At 44.7% G+C, this 20213-nt stretch overlaps 1 protein-coding gene across 2 annotated transcripts in view; it reads left to right on the forward strand.

Annotated features, from left to right (window-relative positions):
- Positions 1–20213, forward strand: part of GFM1 (G elongation factor mitochondrial 1) — a 98342-nt gene that overhangs the window by 73642 nt on the left and 4487 nt on the right. For both annotated transcript variants that reach the window (XM_033959486.1, XM_033959487.1), the window contains 4 exons: positions 6606–6768; positions 8177–8321; positions 11020–11180; positions 11583–11636. In XM_033959486.1, coding sequence (XP_033815377.1) covers positions 6606–6768; positions 8177–8321; positions 11020–11180; positions 11583–11636 — 523 coding nt within the window. The remainder of the gene's footprint in view (positions 1–6605; positions 6769–8176; positions 8322–11019; positions 11181–11582; positions 11637–20213) is intronic.

Raw genomic sequence — 20213 nt, forward strand, 5'->3', positions numbered from 1 at the left:
CACTTTTTCCCTAAAAAACAGGGAAATAGTTAAGTTTCCAGTATAATGAGGGCGGTTACAAACCCCTCACAACGCCGCCACGATCTGTATTAAGTAAAGTGGGGGGGTTCCCCAACAAAACCCCCCGTTGGAGCCCCTAAAAACACTCTTTTTCTTCGGCACGCGCTTCTGCCTTACGCTCAGTTGTCGGCGCGCGCCTTTGTCTTCGGCGGTTTTGTCTATGAACCATTTTTTTGCCTCTCCTACATCCACTGACTTTCTCTCCAGCTCCATCCCATCCTTTCTATCTCTTCCCTCCCATACTCTCTTCTTTCCTTAATCTCCCAGCTTTCGATCACCCTCCTTAGTATGAAGATAACCCAAAATATTTGCTCCTCTTACCTGCTCAGTTCCCAAACTTCCCCCTCTTAGTATTCTCTAGGTCCTAGGAAATCCATCACTGGATGGGCAAGGGATATCTTGGAGAAGTTGCGAGAAAGAATTGGAAATTGAGCAAGGAGGGGATTAAAAAACTACTTGATACTCCGTAGGCTGCTAATTTTTCTTATCAAAAATTTTTAATTCACATTCAGGCTACCTTCTCACATGCTAACTGAAGAGCATTTTCCTCATCTACAGTATAGGCCTCATATTTCTATAGCAACAGTTGTAGCATATGTAGAATCCACAGGGGAGGGGCCTAAGGCTCTGATTGGCCTAGGTTGCTTAAGGCCCCTCCCATAGGGAGGAATAAGAACATAAGCAGTGCCTCCGCCGGGTCAGACCATAGGTCCATCCTGCCCAGCAGTCCGCTCCCGCGGCGGCCCAAACAGGTCATGACCTGTCTAAATCACCAGAAGGGGCCTCCATGCCCCTTGGTTTCCTATTGAGTCCTATCTTCCCATCGAAGTCCTAGCCCTCCGGTCTTGCACATGCACGATCTGGTTGGGTTTCTATACTTATTTTCTGGTTAGCTTTCTCAGTATCCTACGATCCCTCTATCCCTCAGGAATCCGTCCAGTCTCTGTTTGAATCCTTGTACCGTACTCTGCCTGATCACTTCCTCCGGTAGCGCATTCCAAGTGTCCATGACCCTTTGGGTGAAAAAAAACTTCCTTGCATTTGTTTTGAACCTATCTCCCTTCAGTTTCTCCGAATGCCCCCTCGTACCTGTTGTCCCCTTCAGCCTGAAGAATCTGTCCCTATCCACCCTCTCTATGCCCCTCATGATCTTGAAGGTCTCTATCATATCACCCCTGAGCCTCCTTTTTTCCAGAGAGAAGAGCCCCAGCCTATCCAACCTCTCGGCGTATGGGCAGTGTTCCAGCCCTCTTACCAGTTTCGTTGCTCTCCTTTGGACTCTCTCAAGTACCACCATGTCTTTCTTGAGGTACGGCGACCAATACTGAACGCAGTATTCCAGATGTGGACGCACCATCGCTCGATACAATGGCATGATGACTTCCCGCGTCCTGGTTGTTATGCCCCTCTTTATGATGCCCAGCATCCTGTTGGCTTTTTTCGAAGCCGTTACGCACTGTGCAGATGGCTTCAGTGATGCATCCACCAGCACACCCAAGTCTCTCTCAAGACTGCTTTCTCCCAACAATGCCCCCCCCCAATTTGTAGTTGAACAACGGGTTCTTTTTCCCTATATGCATGACCTTGCATTTTTCCACGTTAAAGCGCATTTGCCATTTGTTTGCCCAGTCTTCCAGCTTGTCTAGGTCCCTTTGCAGGTCCTCACACTCCTCCCTGGAGCTAACTCTGCCGCACAGTTTGGTATCGTCTGCAAATTTTATAACCTCGCACTTTGCCTCCTTTTCCAGGTCATTGATAAATATGTTGAAGAGTAACGGCCCCAGCACCGATCCCTGTGGCACACCGCTCGTGACTCCCTGCCAGTCAGAATATTGGCCCTTTACTCCGACCCTCTGCAGTCTACCCGACAACCAGTGCTCGATCCATCTGTGCACATCCCCTCCCACCCCGTGGTTCCACAGCTTCCTAAGCAGCCTTTCATGTGGCACCTTGTCAAAAGCCTTTTGAAAATCGAGGTAAATGATGTCGATGGGTTCCCCATTGTCCATCCGACTGCTTATTCCCTCAAAGAAGTACAGAAGGTTCGTTAAGCACGACCTTCCCTTACAGAATCCGTGCTGGCTTGTTCTCAGTAGGCCATTTCTCTCAATGTGCTCGCAAATGCCGTCCTTGATCATAGCTTCCACCATCTTCCCTATAATTGAAGTCAGGCTCACCGGCCTGTAGTTCCCGGGGTCACCCCTCGATCCCTTCTTGAAGATAGGTGTGACATTCGCCAATTTCCAGTCCTCTGGTACCTCTCCAGTTTTCAAGGATAGGTTGCAAACATGCTGGATTGTGCCCGCTATTTCTTGTCTTAGTTCCTTCAGAACCCTTGGGTGGATCCCGTCCGGACCCGGTGATTTGCCGCATTTTAACCTGTCCATCTGTTTGAGGACATCCTCCTTACTTACCTCTATGTGCTCCAATTTTTCAGCCTGTTCCCCACTCATGAGCTCCTCTGAGTCCGGTATATTAGATGTGTCTTCTCTCGTGAAGACCGACGAGAAGAACGTGTTCAACCTCTCAGCTACCTCTTTATCCTCCTTAATCACTCCCTTCCTATCCCCATCGTCCAACGGCCCCACCTCCTCTCTCGCTGGTCGCTTCCCCTTTACGTAACTGAAGAATGCCTTGAAGTTTTTCGCCTCCCTGGCCAGCCCCTCTTCGTATTTCCCTTTTGCTTTTCTAACCTCTCGGTGGCATTCCTTTTGGCATTTCCTGTGCGCCTGGTGATTTTCCTCCGTTGGGTCCTTTTTCCATCTCCGGAAGGATACTTTTTTGTCATTTATTGCCCTCTTTACTTCTGTTGAGATCCAAACCGGGTCCTTTGACCTCTTGTTCTTGCAGCCTTTCCTGAAACTGGGGACGTACATTCTTTGTGCTTCCTGCAGGGTGTCCCTGAATAGGGTCCAGGCACTTTCCACAGTCTCCATCCTAAAGATGTTTCTGAGCTTCCTCCCCACCATTTCCCTCATAGCAACATAGTTCCCTTTCTTGAAGTTGAGCGCAGTTGTTGCGGTCCTCCTTACTATGGGTGTCCCCCTTTCTAATGTGAATCTGATCGCATTGTGGTCACTGTTGCCTAGTGGTCCTCCCACTTCTACCCCTCTTGCAGGCCCCCCTAATCCGTTCAGGATGAGGTCAAGAGTAGCACTCCCTCGCGTCGGTTCCCTGACCAGTTGCTCCATGAAGCAGTCCCTCACAGCTTCTACAAATCCTGTTTCCCTAGTGCAGTTGGAGTGACCCGTACTCCAGTCTATCCCCGGGTAGTTGAAGTCCCCCATCACTGTTACCCTTCCAGTCCTGCACTCCTGTCTCAGTTCAGCTTCCAAGTCGTGTCCGACTCCTTCCGGCGTACCAGGTGGGCGATAGTATAGCCCCAGTTTTATGCCTGCACCCTTGTTTCCCAGCAATTTGACCCATAGCGATTCCAGCCCCTCTGCCTTTGTTGCCATATCCATCCCGACCGAGTAGATAGAGTCCTTTATATATAGTGCTATGCCTCCCCCCTTCTTGTGGGTCCTGTCCCTCCTGTAGAGCTTGTACCCCAGCAGCGCCACATGCCATTGATTCTCCTCTGTCCACCATGTTTCTGTAATTCCAATTATATCCAGGTCTTCCCCCTTGGCCACGACCTCTAGTTCACCCATCTTGGCCATGAGGCTTCTTGCATTTGCGTATAAGCACCGCAGGTCCCGTCGTTTTTCCTCCACCTCTGCATTTACCTGGGCCGCCTCTCTTGTTCCCTGTACTTCTGCTTTGCCCTCAGCCTTTACCCTCGTAGCTTTCAGCTTCCCCACAGTCCCGCCACCCCACTTCCCCGCTTTTCCTCTGGGTTTTCTTGCCCCCTCCTGGGCCCTGGCCTCTGTTCGATCCCCCTCACCTTGTGTCAACCCTATATTGCCCTCAGCTTTCGCCCTCGTGCCACCCAGTCCCCCTGTGTCTCCATGCCCCTTAGTCTCCTCCCAGCAAGCTCCCTTTACCTGTTGTTTCCCTCGCTGTCTGATCATAAGATCCACCGGTCTCTCTACTTCCTCCGTGCAGTCAGCCCGTTCAGCATCTGTTCTGGATACTGTTGTCCGAAGCGTCAACATCAGATCAGCTGTCGGCTTTCCCCCTCTCCTCAGTTTAAAGCCCTCTCGATCTCCTTCCTCACATTGGCGGCCAGTAGTCTAGTTCCCTCTGTGCTCAGGTGAAGGCCGTCCCGCCGGTAGAGCTTACTCTTTCCCCAGAAGGACGTCCAGTTCCTCACAAAGTGGAAGCCCTCCTCCTGGCACCATCTCCTCAACCATGCATTCACAGCCTGGAGGTCTGCCTGCCTCTTTGCTCCTTCTCTCGGTACAGGCAGGATCTCTGAGAATGCTATCCTCCGGGTACTCCGCTTCAGTTTTCGTCCCAGGACCCTGAACTGGTCAGTCAGTGTGGCCATGCTGAAGTTCCTCCGGCTCACATCATTCGTTCCGACGTGGATTATCACCGCAGTCTCCTCTGTCTCTGCTCCGTCCAGGATCCTCTCGATCCTATCAGTGACATCTCATGTCTTGGCCCCTGGGAGACAAGTCACTAGCCGGCCCTCCCTTCCTCCAGCTACGTGACTATCTACCTCTCTCAAGATCGAGTCTCCCACCACAATAGCAGACTTCCCTTTCCTCAGCAACCTCCTCTGTCTCAGGTCCGTGTCCTCGGTGTAGTGCGGTGTCTCTCCCTCGGGGTCTCGGTGAGTCACGGTCTCCTCCTCTTGTGTGGTTCCTCCGCTGGGTCCTTCCCCGGTGTCGCCTTGTGGATCCTGGGTCTCGTCTGCCGACATCCATCCGTGCAGCTGCTGGTCCTGTCCTTCCACCTTCCTATAGGCCTCCTCGATGAATCTCTCGAGGTCCCTCACCTGGTCCACAATGAGGCCTGCTCCGTCTGTGTCCTTGGTTGACCAGCTCGTCTCCTCTGTGTTGCGCAGTCCCTCCAGTTCCTGGACCTTGACCCTCAATCTGCCGACCTCCATCCTCAGGCTTTCCAGTTCCTGACACCGACTGCATATGTATGCCCGCCTCCCGGAGGGGAGGTAGTCATACATATGACATTCGACGCAGTAAACTGGGTAGCTCTGCTGGGTTCCTGTAGCCTCCATTTCTTTCTCCTTGCTCCTATGGTCCCTCGGTGGTTGAGAGTGGTTTCCGGCGTGCAGCTAGCTGAAAGAGTAGAGAGAGAGAGAGAAGAATGAGAAGCTGAAAGGGTAGGGAGAGAGAGAGAAGAATGAGAAGCCGAAAGGGTAGAGAAAGAAGAATGTGGAGAGAAGAAAATTTATTATTTTTTTTTTTTAGGTTAAAGTTAGGTTTGCTGCTGGGCTGCCTGGGCTCCTTCTCAAGGCTCCTTCACAAAGGCGCTCTCGCTAAGGCGAGCGCCTTTGCCGCTCGCCTTTGCCGCGCGCCGAACGGCTGGGCGCCGTTGGCTCCCTTTCTCTTAAAGGGGAGCCCGGGCCGATGCGACCTGTGACGCGCGGGGGTGGGCGGAGCTTACTCTCGCCGCGACCCCGATCTGCCTGCCTGTTATGTCCTCCTCTCCTCTGTTTGCCTGGCTTCCTCCCTCTCCTCTGGCTAAAACCTGCAAGAAAAAAAGAAGAAAACCTGCCCAAGAGATGCCCTCTTGCCCTTGGGAACCTCCCCTGTACCTTAAAAATAGATGACAGCAGGAGGGATGCCCAGTCCCTCCTGTTCTCCAGGGATGCAAAGGGAGGGGCCTAAGACATGATTGGCTCATTGTCCACAGGTCCTCAACCCAACAGGGATTCCTCTTTTTGCCAGACAGCTGCTTCAGTGATTGTCACCCTAGATACCAAAAATATTTAAACACCCAGCACATATGTAACCACTCTGCTTTCACATTTCCAAAATGGTGCTGGCTACAGATGCTCCAACGTTATCTTCACCAATTACACACCTCCCCGGCTACCAGCATCCAATCGCATCTTCTGTCTCAAATAATGGTGGCCCATTCAACTCGCATGTTGAACCCATTGGGTTGAACTGTGTCCCGACAGGGACCCCCTGTCGGATTGAGGGCCTGTGGACCTTGATTCTGATGTTGGATTGAAAGTAACAGCCTGTGCAACCAGCTAAGTACTTTAGGATTAGAGCTAATTACTTGAAACTGTATATGAGTGCCTGCGTTTGTTTGGGTCTTTGGTTACAACATTATTAAGACATTGAAACTGAGGATATCTGAAAGAAATGTAAGGAGATTAAAATCATTTTTGAGACTATTGGACACTATATGGTGGAGGGGTTTGGTTTTTTTTTGACCCAAAATAACAGGTCTCTTTCTCCACCACATATTTTTTTGTGTGTGCCTGGTTAGGATTCCTATAAGTGTTGAATATACGGGTGTATGGATTACTGTGATTGAGTGCCCCTACTTCCTATTTATTGTAATTGAAATCACCCATTATTATACTGTTGCTTAATTTGCCAGTATAAAATTGAAATGTTACTTTTTTGGTAGTACAGAGATCTTGATTTGTATGATTCAGAACTAAATGTTGTGTTTTACAGGTTTGAATTTGTTCACAAAAAGCAAACAGGAGGTGCCGGACAGTATGGTAAAGTTATAGGTGTGCTTGAACCGTTGGACCCAGAGCAGTACACAAAATTGGAGTTTGAAGACAGAACTGTTGGGACAAATATACCAAAACAGTTTGTGCCAGCTGTTGAAAAGGTGATATGAAATAAAAAAGCCTCATTCTTCCAGCATTTGATACATTTTCTTTAATTACAGTTCGACAGCCTATACAATTAAACTATGTGTGGGTCCAGGGGCTCCAAACTTTTCGCCACGAGGGCCACATTGGGTACTTCAGCACTTTTCAGCAGGCCATAGTAAGCCCCCCCCCCCCAACAACTCTAGATATGAGTTTTATTGAAAGCAGCAACATCACAATTAAACAGATTTTGAAACAATGTAATTTCCCTAGCATTGACATCCAAATCAGTAAATCACTTCTGAAATTGTTGTTTAAGGTCTGAAATAACTAAATTTGCAAACGAGAGAAGAAATTCTGCTTAACCCTTTTTATGCAATTCTGCACAGTATGACATATGAGCTACCTACAACGCCGCGATTTGACACTGTCGATCGAGGCCGAACAAGTACGAAGAAATACCATGAAGTATGCAATTACGGTTCAGTATTAAATAAAATTGTGAATAATATTAGCATAATATGAATATCAATTCTGAACACAATTTTAATTAATGCATTTGAAATCAACACCCTGTGGTGTTTGGGTTTTTTTGCGGATTCTCATTGGAAAATTACCCAAAAAAGGAGGAAAAATTTTTGGCTTGTATATAAGTCAGGCAACTTAATATTCAAGTGCCCTACTAGGATCTGCACCCAGTTCCCCCTCCCTCCCCTGTCAGGCTCTGCACCCAGCCCCCCTCCCTGCCAGGTACTGCACCTAGCCCCCTTCCCTCCCTCCCAGGCTCTGAACCCTTTTCCCCCCCTCCCTGTCCTGTCCCTCATACCTCCTCTGCTGCTGAAATTCCTGGTGGTCCAGAGGTGTAGTGGGCAGGAGCGAGCTTTCCACACTCCTGCCCCGCTGCTAACCTAGTCGGTCACTGCCACGAGTTCTGGCTTCAGCCGCTGAGCAGTACCGAGCAGGAGCAGCTTCCTGAATTCGAGCCATTCAGAAAGCCACTCAGCACCAAGCAGCAACACCAAAGTGCATTCCTGCTCGGTACTGCTCAGCGGCTGAAGCCGGAACTTGCGGCAACAACCAACCGGGTTAGCAGCAGGGCAGGAGCACAGAAAGCTCACTCCTGCCTGCTACACCTCTGGACCACTAGGGATTCTAGCGGCAGAGGAGGTACGATGGACAGGGCAGGGAGGTGGGGAGAGGGTGCAGAGCCTGGCGGCCCGGCAGAGGCCTGCCATAAGTCTGGGAGGGGGGTGGCTGGGCGCTGGCATTTCTGCACAATTCTTTGGTGACCCCTGTGTGGGTCCAATAAAAGGTATCACATAGCCTGTTTCTGCCCTTTTAAATAAGGAGACAGGATAGATACAAAGCTTTTGTGCAAAGTTCAGAGAAGCCTTTCAAATCTCTCACAGCCGATTATTTTGACAGGGTTTTCGTGACGCATGTGAGAAAGGGCTGCTTTCTGGACATAAGATATCTGGAGTGCGTTTTGTCCTGGAAGATGGTGCTCATCATATGGTGGATTCTAATGAGATATCTTTCATCCGAGCAGGAGAGGGTGCACTCAAACAAGGTACAGGGAAAGAAATTCTGCTTAAAACAAAATGTTCTTCTAGAAAAAAAAAAAAGTTTGAAAGTGGAGAAAGGGAGAAATTATTTGTCTTTTTGGCCTTCAGGTTTGTCAGTTTTTACTTCTAGAAAATTGTAAATTTAGATGTTTCTGCTCAGTTCAGGCTGGCCCTACAGATTGCTGAAAGTTAGGTGCTGGGATGATGTGCAGTAAACCCAAATTCTGTACCAGCAATTCCTCACACATTTGCTATGATAGAATCCTGGTTAGTGTTAGTCCACATTTAAGGGCTTAACTCAGACACAAGCACCTATGCCAACTCAATGCCTGGTATAATTGCTTATGCGTAAAAGCTAGTATTCTAGAGTCTGCTTGTATAAGTGCTACACACCCCCCTGATCCCACCGATGCCCCTCCCAGGTCCATACCCTCCCCCACTTGTATTTGCTTGCTAAGGATTTTGTAAATACAATTTTCAGAATCCCAACTAGGAGCAATTATGTGTGTAACTGCTAATTAGTGCCAGTTAACACCCATAAACAATTTTAGCTAATAATTCTTAGTTAATGCCAATTAACTAGTTGTATACCTAAAACTGGTGCTATTAAGAACATAAGATTTGCCGCTGCTGGGTCAGACCAGGGGTCCATCATGCCCAATAGTTCACTCACATGGTAGCCTTTAGGTCAAAGACCAGTGCCCTGATTGAGTCTAGCCTTACTTGCGTATGTTCTGTTCCAGTAGGAACTTATCCAACTTGTATGTGTAACTGTGCACTAAGCATAAAATTGTGCACACAAATTTATTGAATTGGTGGGGTTAATGTGCTAGAATAGTATTGTGAAGTTTATATTTGGTTTAAATTTTAATTTAAAATGATTGTTAATATTTTTATATTTCATCATAATGGCTCTGGAAGCAAGTACTGCTGCAGTAGAGAATCGCACAGAGATAGAAATCTCACCCATTCTCAGTGGAATTTAATCCATCCCCCACCTGTACCTGCAGGAGTCATTGCTATTATTTACTTGCTCGTAGCTCTCTATTTCCTCCCAAGCTGGGGCTATTCTCCCTTGAAAAGCAGAGGCATAAAGGAGACATGATAGAAACCTTCAAAATCCTGAAAGGCATAGAGAAGATAGACAGGGACAGATTCTTCAGAATGTGGGGAGCCACAAGTACAAGGGGGCACTCGCAGAAATTGAAAGGGGACAGGTATAGAACAAATGCTAGGAAGTTCTTCTTTACTCAGAGGGTGGTGGACACATGGAACGCACTCCCGGAGGTTGTGATAGGGCAGAGCATGCTACGGGGGTTCAAGGAAGGTTTAGATAAATTCCTGAAGGATAAGGGGATTGAGGGGTACAGATAGAAGTAGAGAGAGGTTATAGGAAAAGTCAGGGACCACCTAAACAGGTCATGGACTTGATGGGCCGCCACGGGTGTGGACTGCTGGGCGCGATGGACCTCTGGTCTGACTCAGCGGAGGCAACTTTTTATGTTCTTAACCCCCAACAGCCTCCCATGATTTTTTGGATGGTGTTCACTATTCAATCAATGAGCATTCCAAGCCTTATTCTGATGCCGCAGCTGCCTCTTTCCTACAGAAATCCCATTGCAACTTTTATCCCTTCACTTCCATATCCGTGAGCCACTCTACTTGCTGTATGTAACTCTTTGTAAACCGTTTTGGATAAGAACGGTATATAAATTTTTTAAATATATAAATTATTAATAGAGCAGAGGTTTGATTTTCTTGTAGATTTATCCACATAGTTGGTGGCCTGCCTGCACTTAAACGACACCTATTAATCTACCTATTAGACTCCAGACCTTATCCCTGTTTCTCCCCAAATGTGGAGTTGTCTTGTCTCTAGTTTGTAAGCTCCTTAGAGAAGGGACTATTACTTGTTTGTATTTGTTTAGAGAAAAGGCTGTGGCACACTGGATGAGCTGCTGCCTCTGCATCCAGAGGTTGTGAGATGAAATCCCGGTGCTGTTCCTTGTGACCCTGGGCAAGTCACCTAATCCTCCAGTGCCCACTGCTTTGAAATGCCAAAGTGGCCAAAAGGCAGTATACAAGTCCTCATTCCCTTATATCACCATATAAATGAAATTTAGTAGTGTTTTGCATCTTTACATTAATTTGCCTTTATTTAAATTGCAGTAAAGAACAAGCTTAAAATAAACATCTCTTTTGTAATGATATAGTGCTAAGACACCTCTAGGGTCTCATCATTTTAAGCATCTTTCCTAGTATGGGACTGCCTTTTGTTGATGCTTTGTTCATCTTTTGGTACCCATCAGTAATGAGTATAATGTGAGCACACACGATTGCATATCTATATTGCCAGAGGAGCGCGAGAGTCCATGCCACCGCTGGCTGTCCACATATCTATTGGCTCTGTAGTAGGTGTCTGTGATTCTGCTACAGCTGGTGGCCGTTTGCTTTTGGGCATAGGTGTTTTCAGAAAAGGTGAGCTGTTTTATTTTGGATTATGAAAGGAAAATGCACCTCGTAACTTGTTTTGAGTTGGTAAAGTTAAGAGTGGGGTGTTTTGGGGGTTTTGTTTTTGTAAATAGAGCATTTTTTTAAAGACCAATTCACATCTTTTTAGATTGCATTAGTAAAATAGAATGTATCACTTTGAATATTGTATAAATCCAAGCCCTTAACTGTGTGCTTTCATCTTTCCCACAGCCTTGGAGAAGACAAATGTTTGCATACTGGAGCCCATAATGGCAGTGGAAGTTGTGATACCGAATGAATTCCAGGGAGCCGTGATTGCCTGTGTTAATCGTCGGCATGGCATGATCACTGGGCAGGATGGAGCGGACGAATATACTACTTTATATGTTAATGTATGTTCTCTCCAGTCTTTAAAACCTTCCTTATACACAGATTTCACCTTATTGTTCTTATGTGAGGAAATATACAGGATTCTAAATCAAAATTCAAATTTTTACTCTAGCTTTAGGTATAAAATGAAAGGGATTATAAATGAAAAATATGCTCTTATTTATAGTTGGTCACTTATTAAAGTAATCTGTTGACTATCTTCTGCTTCAGTTAGCACACTAGAAGCTAAACCCAACATAGAAAAGGCTGTGTAAGTAAATTCTTACCCTAGAATGGTATTTTTTGAGCAGATACTGGTTTTGTATTTGTCAAGTGTTTGTATATTTTCATTGAGCCTTTATATTAATCTAAGTAGAGTTTAACATGATGAATTCTGCTTTGCTGATGTTGTAATGTTTTTTTAGGTGCCACTGAATGATATGTTTGGATTTGCCACAGAACTTAGGTCATGTACAGAGGTAAGATAATAATAATAATAACTTTATTCTTCTATACCGCCATAGTCAGATGACTTCTAGGCGGTTCACATCGAAGAGGGCTGGACAATCAGTGAATTACAGAATACAAGAAGTAAGGGTACAACTTATTACACAAGAAATAGATAAGAGGAAAATATGAATCTCAAGTATGCAACCCAGGAAATAAAGCTGGGCAATCAGCGAATTACAGAATGCAAAAAGTGAGGAACAACATTTTACTCAAGAAATAGACAGAAGGAAAATATAAATTTATAAGTTTAGTGAGGCTTCTGTTTAGGAGATGAATCTGTCAAACAGTACGGTTTTAATTACTCTCCGAAAGGCGCCATAGGTATGAACATACTGCTTATAGTTTCTGAAATACAAAACATTCAACAGGCTTCACTGAGAGATAGAAAAATCTCTAGTAACTAGTGCAAATACCTCTTTCTGTTCCCCACTTGGAAAAGCTCTAGCATGATTATTTGAACAGGATCCCATCCCTCATAATACCATATCTTTTAGTGGGAAGTCTGCCTGTTTTGCTGTCTGACAGCTAAAGGGGAAAATAAATAATCAATCGTGGTTAAGTGACATATGGGCAGAACAATGCAGTGACATAGAATCATTGAGAGTTGCGGTAAAACTAGTGAAATGCTAGGGCCATTCCAAAGTTTTAAAGATCACAACTCTGACTGCTAGACCACACCCCCACTTTGAACACGTGTTTGAGAAATTGCTAGCGAGGAAGAAGTGGAATACAATTTTGTCAGGGCATTTTGTGGTCATGTAACTCGGCCATTATGAAGTGACACAAGGTTGCAAAAGCATTCTATTCCATTTCACCTATATCTCTTCCCTATTTCATTAGCTATTAGATGGCTGTTACTATACTCAAACAGCAAGCATTAGAATTTCTCAGTATCAATATCTCACAGTCCTCAGTGACACCACCAGAGGCTCAAAACTTTCCCAGTCCGTGGCTTTAAGTGTCCTTTCCTCATCGGACTAAATTAGTTTACTGTTTATTTTATTCTATTTTATAAACTTAACTTAAATGTTGTTTATTAAATAGTACTTAGCTTAGTGGTCAGAATACAGGGATCTCGAGCCAACATGTTTCACCCGGTTAGGTTTTTTTCAAGGCAATAATCCCTAAAACATGAATACAAACTTTGTTATATTAAAAGACCATTTAGAAGTACACAAAAGTGGTCACAGGGATGAAGCAGGAAACTACAGGCCGGTGAGCCTCACTTCGGTTGTTGGAAAAATAATGGAAGTGTTGCTGAAAGAAAGGATAGTGTACTTCCTTGAATCTAATGGGTTACAGGATCCGAGGCAACATGGCTTTACAAAAGGTAAATTGTGCCAAACGAACTTGATTGAATTTTTTGATTGGGTGACCGCAGAGCTCGATCGAGGACATATGCTAGATGTAATTTACTTGGATTTCAGCAAAGCCTTTGATACGGTTCCTCATAGGAGGCTGTTGAACAAACTTGAAGGGCTGAAGTTAGGACCCAAGTGGTGAACTGGGTTAGAAACTGATTGTCAGACAGACGCCAGAGGGTGGTGGTTAATGGAAGTCGCTCAAAGGAAGGAAAGGTGAGTAGTGGAGTCCCTCAGTGTTCGGTGCTGGGGCCAATCCTGTTCAATATGTTTGTGAGTGACATTGCTGAAGGGTTAGAAGGAAAAGTGTACCTTTTTGTAGATGATACCAAAATTTGTAACAGAGTAGACACCGAAGAGGGAGTGGAAAATATAAAAAAGTATCTGCAAAAGTTAGAGGAATGGTCTAATGCCTGGCAACTAAAATTCAATGCAAAGAAATGCAGAGTAATGAATTTGGGGATTAATAATCGGAAGGAGCCATATGTGCTGGGAGGTGAGAAGCTGATATGCACGGACAGGGAGAGGGACCTTGAGGTGATAAGTGTCTGAAGATCTAAAGGCAAAAAAACAGTGTGACAAGGTGGTGGCTGCTGCCAGGAGGATGCTGGGCTGTATAAAGAGAGGCATAGCCAGTAGAAGGAAAAAGGTATTGATGCCCCTGTACAGGTCATTGGTGAGGCCCTACTTGGAGTATTGTGTTCAGTTTTGGAGACCGCATCTGGCGAAGGATGTAAGAAGACTTGAAGCAGTCCAGAGGAGGGTGACAAAAATGATAGGAGGCTTGCACCAGAAGACATATGAGGAGAGACTGGAAGCCCTGAATATGTATACCCTAGAGCAGGGATCTCAAAGTCCCTCCTTCAGGGCCGCAATCCAGTTGGGTTTTCAGGATTTCCCCAATGAATATGCATTGAAAGCAGTGCATGCACATAGATCTCATGCTTATTATACTCGTACACAGATGTTTTATAGTGGAGGTCTCTCTATACCACTATGTCATAAATGTGGGTCGGGGGTCATACTTTGGGACATGCCTTTTGGTTATGTCCCATTATTCAGCACTTCTGGAAGCGTATAATCTATTATATGTCAGGGTTATTTGGGAGAGTTTTATAGTATCTCGGACCACTTTGTCTTGGACTTGCCAGAGGCTTTTGGTCATTTACCTAGGGGGCATCGGACTTTGTGTAGAAAGATGAGTTTACTGGCCAGGAAATGTATTCTTCAGTGCTGGACGTTTCCGGCATATTGGCATTGGCGGAACCAATTGCATCAGTTGGTTATTTGGGAGGCGCGAGATGCCGGAGGGTCTAGGAAACGAAAGTTCTTGTTTTTGAATATTTGGGAGCCTTATCTGCAAGTTTTACATCTCAAGGGCCGCAGCGCGGTTTTAAGACGGGTGTCCTAATTTGGGCACTCAGTTAGATGGGTTTAGAAAGTTATGGTGAGTTCTGGTGGGGCGGGGTGGAGAGTACCATGGGGGGAGGAGAGGGGGGTTTGAGGAGGGAAATGGGGGGTATTGAAAGGTTCTGGTAATTAGTCATGGATAGGATAAGTTGGCTTTGGTTGATGTAATTCTTTTATTGTACATGCTTGTTCTATTATTGTATATGGTGCATCGTTGTTTGTACTGTGCACCTTTGGGGTGCTCTAGTGTTGTATTTGTTGTCGTTTGCATCAATAAAAATTGTTTGAACCTAACCTAAAACTCTAAAAGGGAGACTTGATAAGAGGAAGAAGGATATGTTCCCACTGCCTGACACAAAGCATTAGAGCAGGCAAGGGTATGTTGGCCTAGGCCTTGGTGAAAGTCATTTGGTCCTAGTGGGTGGGGAAGGATGGTGACGGTTCTTCTAGTAAGGTACTCCCATTTCCAGAATATAAGGGATGTTCCCAACTGATTCTGTTGCCCTCTAGCCCAGTTTCCTACATACATACCAGTTAACACAGTTCTGGCATGTAGTTCCTTCTATCTACAAAAGCTTAATATTGTGAACAGGTATTTTCTTGCTGTGTTGATCTCTTGAACTGCTAGAAGGCAATGAAACTGTTTAGAAAACAGTAGTATATTTTTAGACAAGAAAAGGTATAGTCCTTCTAAAGCCTTGAATACATAAAAGGGTGACCAGTATCATTATTCAGAAAAAATGGTTTTTGGATAGTACATAATTTCCCATAAACTAAAAATAACAGTACAAATTAGTTTAACTGTTGCACGTAACTGGGAGCCTTGACATATATAAAAGGGTCAATTACAAACACATAAAATGATGGCAGATTAAGATGAGTACCTGGAAGTCCAAGCTTCACTCAGGAAAGTGGGGAAGTGATTATGAAGGGGTTGTTGCTCAGTTTGTCTTATGTAACTATTCGATGCAGTATTGTAGTTTTCAATGATGTTGGGGTAACTGGCACTGGTTTGTTTATAGTTGACCAATGGCCTGCAGGAGGAGACGGGAGTGGTAGCTACAAACCACAAGGGCAAATTCTATAAGAAGCGCCCAAAAGTTAGGCGTCTACTTAGGCACTGTTCAGGGCGATTCAAGTAAAATTGGGTGCTGTTTAGTGAATCGCACTGAGCGGCACCTATTTGGGCACCTAGTTTGGAGGCGCCCAATAAATAGGTCAACTCAAGGCGTGACTAAAAGTTAGGCACCCATGCGAGCGCTTAAGCACACTTAAGAGCAGTGATTCTGTAAGAAGGCGCCTAACACATAGCCACCCCCACGCCTAACATGCATAGTGCCTATTTTTTTGAAGGCCGCCTAAATTTTTAGAGGCGCCTTGTTACAGAATCGCGCTTTCTTGATAGGTGTCTATGTTTCAATCAGTGCTGATTTAAAAAGCCTAATTGAGCTTGTTATTCAATTTAGATAGGCACCTATCTAGGTAGGCGCCTCCGAAATAGGTGCCTAACTTTAGGCGCTGGTTACAGAATTTGGGCCGCAGTCTTGCTTTTACTTCAGTTCTGTTCTCCCTTTTATATTCCAATATGTTTTCCCTCAGCCTCTCTTACCCTTTCAACCCCTTTCCTACATTGCAGCTCTTCTGTGTTGTCTGCTGTTAGTCCTGCTTTTCCCTGCAGCCTATTGGCTGGCTAGACTTCTTTACGAATGTCTGACCAATGGGCTGCAGGTGAAGGTGGGAACAGTAGCCACAGAGACACTACCTTAGCAATCTTCAGTCCTGCTTTTCCTTGCAGCCTATTGACTGGTTAAGCTTCCTTAAGAATATGTGACCAATGGACTTCAGAGGGAGGCAGGAGTAGTAGCTACAGATACTGCCTTTCAGCTTTCCCCAGCAGTAGTACATTGCAAAAATCTCTCATTTGACCCCCCACCAAATGAGTTTTGCCGAACTCCAAACCTAGCTAAATCGCTTTGTCGCACCTGAAAACTGTAGATTCACCCATTTTCATTAAAATTCTTAGGGCTGTTTTCAACATCTAATTCAGAGACATACATACTTGGCTGAGGGGCTTCGAGGTAAAATTATATTATTTGCCGATGACGCCAAACTATGCAACATGGTAGGCAACCGCACAACAGATGAAAGCACAGTGCCCGACAAAAGCTCAATGCCCAACAATATGACGCAGGACCTACTCCTGCTGGAGCATTGGTCAAAGACTTGGCAACTAAGTTTCAGTGCCAAAAAATGCAAGGTCATGCACCTTGGCGGCAAAAATTCATGCAGGACTTACGCCCTAAATGGTGAGATCCTAGCAAGGACTGTAGCAGAACGTGACTTGGGGTGATCATTAGCGAAGACATGAAGACTGCCAATCAAGTGGAGAAAGCTTCATCCAGGGCTAGGCAAATCATGGGCTGTATCCGTAGAAGTTTCGTCAGCCGTAAGCCCAAGGTCATAATGCCGTTGTACAGATCCATGGTGAGACCCCCATCTGGAATACTGTGTACAATTCTGGAGGCCGCATTATCAAAAAGATGTGTGAAGAGTTGAATCAGTTCAGCGAATGGCCACCAGGATGGTCTCAGGACTCAAGGATCTCCCGTATGAGGAACGACTGGGTAAGTTGCAGCTGTACTCATTCGAGGAACGCAGAGAGAGGAGACATGATCGAGATGTTCAAATATGTCACAGGCCGTATCGAGGTGGAAGAGGATCTCTTTTTCCTTAAAGGACCCACGGCAACAAGAGAGCATCCGTTGAAAATCAGGGGTGGGAAATTTCATGGCGATACCAGAAAATATTTCTTCACCAAAAGGGTGGTTGATCGCTGGAATAATCTTCCACAACAGGTAATTGAGGCAAGCAGCGTGCCAGATTTTAAGAAAAGATGGGATTGGCAAGTGGGATCTCTTCATGGAGGTAGTTAGGGGGTGGCCATTAGTGTGGGCAGACTAGATGGGCCGTGGCCCTTTTCTGCCGTCATGTTCTATGTATCTATACAATTATTGCTCTGTTTATATATAATAGGATACGTCTGTGATCCTATGTGTTTGTCCTTTATATATTCAATTTTCTATACCGTTCTCCCAAGGGAGATCAGAACAGTTTACATGAATTTATTCAGGTACTGAAGCATTTTTCCCTGTCTGTCCTGGCGGGCTCACAATCTATCTAATGTACCTGGGGCAATGGAGGGATTAAGTAACTTGCCCAGGGTCACAAGGAGCAGCATGGGTTTGAACCCACAACCCCAGGGTGCTGAGGCTGTAGCTTTAACCACTGCGCCACACACTTCCCTATGCTTTCTTGAATTCAGATACAATCCTCGTCTGTACTACATCTACCACAAGGCCATTCCATGTTTCCATCACCTTTTCCATAAAGAAGTATTTCCTTAGATGACTTCTGAGTCTATCACCTTACTTTTGTACCCTCTCATACCAGAACCATGCATCCTGTGAATTTATGCCACAGAGGTATTTTAACTCTATTATATTTCCTCTCTCTCCTGTGTTTCTTCCAAAGTATACATATTGAGATCTTAAGTCTGTCCCCGCTCATCATTTTAGTAGCCGACTGACTCCATCTTATTTATATTATTTCAATGGTGAAGTCTCCAGAATCGTACACAGTACACTACAGATGCACCATCACCTTTTTCCTGCTGGCCATTTCTTTATGCAGCCAAACATCTTTCTGGCTTTTGCTGTCACCTGTTTGACCACCTTGAGCATTATTGGAAATAGTTACCCTCAAGTTCCATTCTTTTTTTTATACATAGACATACTTTACCCTCTGTATTGTACCCTTGGATTTTGCAGCCTGATTGTATGACCCTGCATTTTTTAGCATTATATCTTTGCTACTGGATTTTAGAACATTATTCATGCTCTGCTAGACTCCTCATGTTATCCACACCGTCCAGAGTGATGACCCACTTGCAGATTTTATCATCATCCACAAAGAGACTAACCTTACCAAATAGTTCTTCCACAATATCACTCATGAAAATGGTTAAAAAAAACAAACAAACCCAAGAGCCGATCCTTGCTGCACACCACGGCTAACAACCATTCCTCAGAATGAACTCCATGTATCACTATCTTTGTTGTCTTCTTTCCCCAGTTTCTAAACCAGTTAGTCACTCTAGGGTCCATATTGAGGACTCTGTTTATTTATAATTGATATGATATGATTTGGGTTTCTGCCACGTACAAAATACCAGCAATATCGGCAGTAGGAACCCAAGAACAGTACCAGGTAGAGCTTTGGATTCTTGCCCAGAAATAGCTAAGAAGAAAAAATTTAAATTGAATCAGGTTGGGCAGACTGGATGGACCATTCAGGTCTTTATCTGCCTTCATCTACTATGTACTATCTATCCAGAACCATGTCTCAAGCTTTGCTGAAATCTACATACATTTCTAGCGCTGTCCCTAGATCCATCTCTTTGGTCACCCAGTCAATACAAATTAATGAAATTCATCTGAAAAGACCTGCCTCCGTAAAACCGTTTTGCCTCAGGACCTGCATGCCACTGAATCCCAGAAACGGCACTGGTTTCTGTTTTAGAAACATTTCCATTGATTTACTCACCACAGAGGCCAGAATAAACTGACCTGTGGTTCCCAACCTCCTCTGTACTTCTGCAAGGAGAGGGACATGCCATTGAACTTCCAGACAAAATTTATTGTAATGTATTGTAAACAAAGTGTTGACTGTTTCTCAGGAACACAATGTGGGGGCAGAAGAATGTTCACATAGTTTGCTGATTAGTTGGACTTTCTTATGTTCTAGGAAAAAAAAATCAGAATTCTAATTAATTTTTCTTAGAAAGCATCTTCACAGAAAATTTTGTTTTATGCACCTTTAAAGGCAAAGGAATGTGGTTTGAGGCTTGCTGTTTAGTTTATTGCTACATAGTGCCCTTTCCAGGTTGCCTGATGGATAAAATATATTAACATAACAGTAGTAAATTGCATAATAGAACTAATAAGCGACTTTGCAGTCTTCTGGTGATGGGACATATGGGATGATAATGCAAATTGTCCCCGTCAACTTCTAAGCTTCTGAGCAGTCTGTGGATGCAAGAAAAAACACAATTTTAAGTGTCTGGTGGAAGGAAGACAATCAATGGGACATTGTGATATTGCAATGATAAGAGTAGATCAAATTGGAAGGGAGGTGCGCTTTATGGTAAAGAGGAAATTAAATCAAACAAAATAAACATTCTGCATGACATAGATAGCAGCATGGAATCCTTATGGATAGAAATTCTATGTGTGAAGAGAAGGAGTATACAGATAGGGCTGTACTATTGTCCTACAGGACAGAATGAGCAGACAGATGAAGAAATGTTTACAGAGATTAGGAATGCTAGCAAATCAGGCAATCGCTGACAAAAAACCTCAGATGGTCTCCGATCAACATAACTCTCACAAAACAACAACGAATCTTATCACCATCTCCTATCCCAAACAACATATACCTCAGAGACCCTGGTAAAGAAATTACATCATTTTAAATTTCACTCGCACTTCTTTGAGGTTGAAATTCTCTTTCATCAATCTAAAAATCTCATTCTACGTAAACATTCACATTTGTGGGAAAATGAGAAATAATATCTTTTCCTCTTCTTTTTTGCATAGAAAGTCTGCACCCTCTAAGCCCAGTGCAGCGCATTTATCTAGGCATTCAGGGCTTCCTCAGGAGATTCAGATGCACAGAGTTCAACATTTTTGATCTGCAAAAAATATAATTCATTTATAA

Source organism: Geotrypetes seraphini, chromosome 9, assembly GCF_902459505.1.
Source record: "Geotrypetes seraphini chromosome 9, aGeoSer1.1, whole genome shotgun sequence".
Classification (NCBI taxonomy): domain Eukaryota; kingdom Metazoa; phylum Chordata; class Amphibia; order Gymnophiona; family Dermophiidae; genus Geotrypetes; species Geotrypetes seraphini.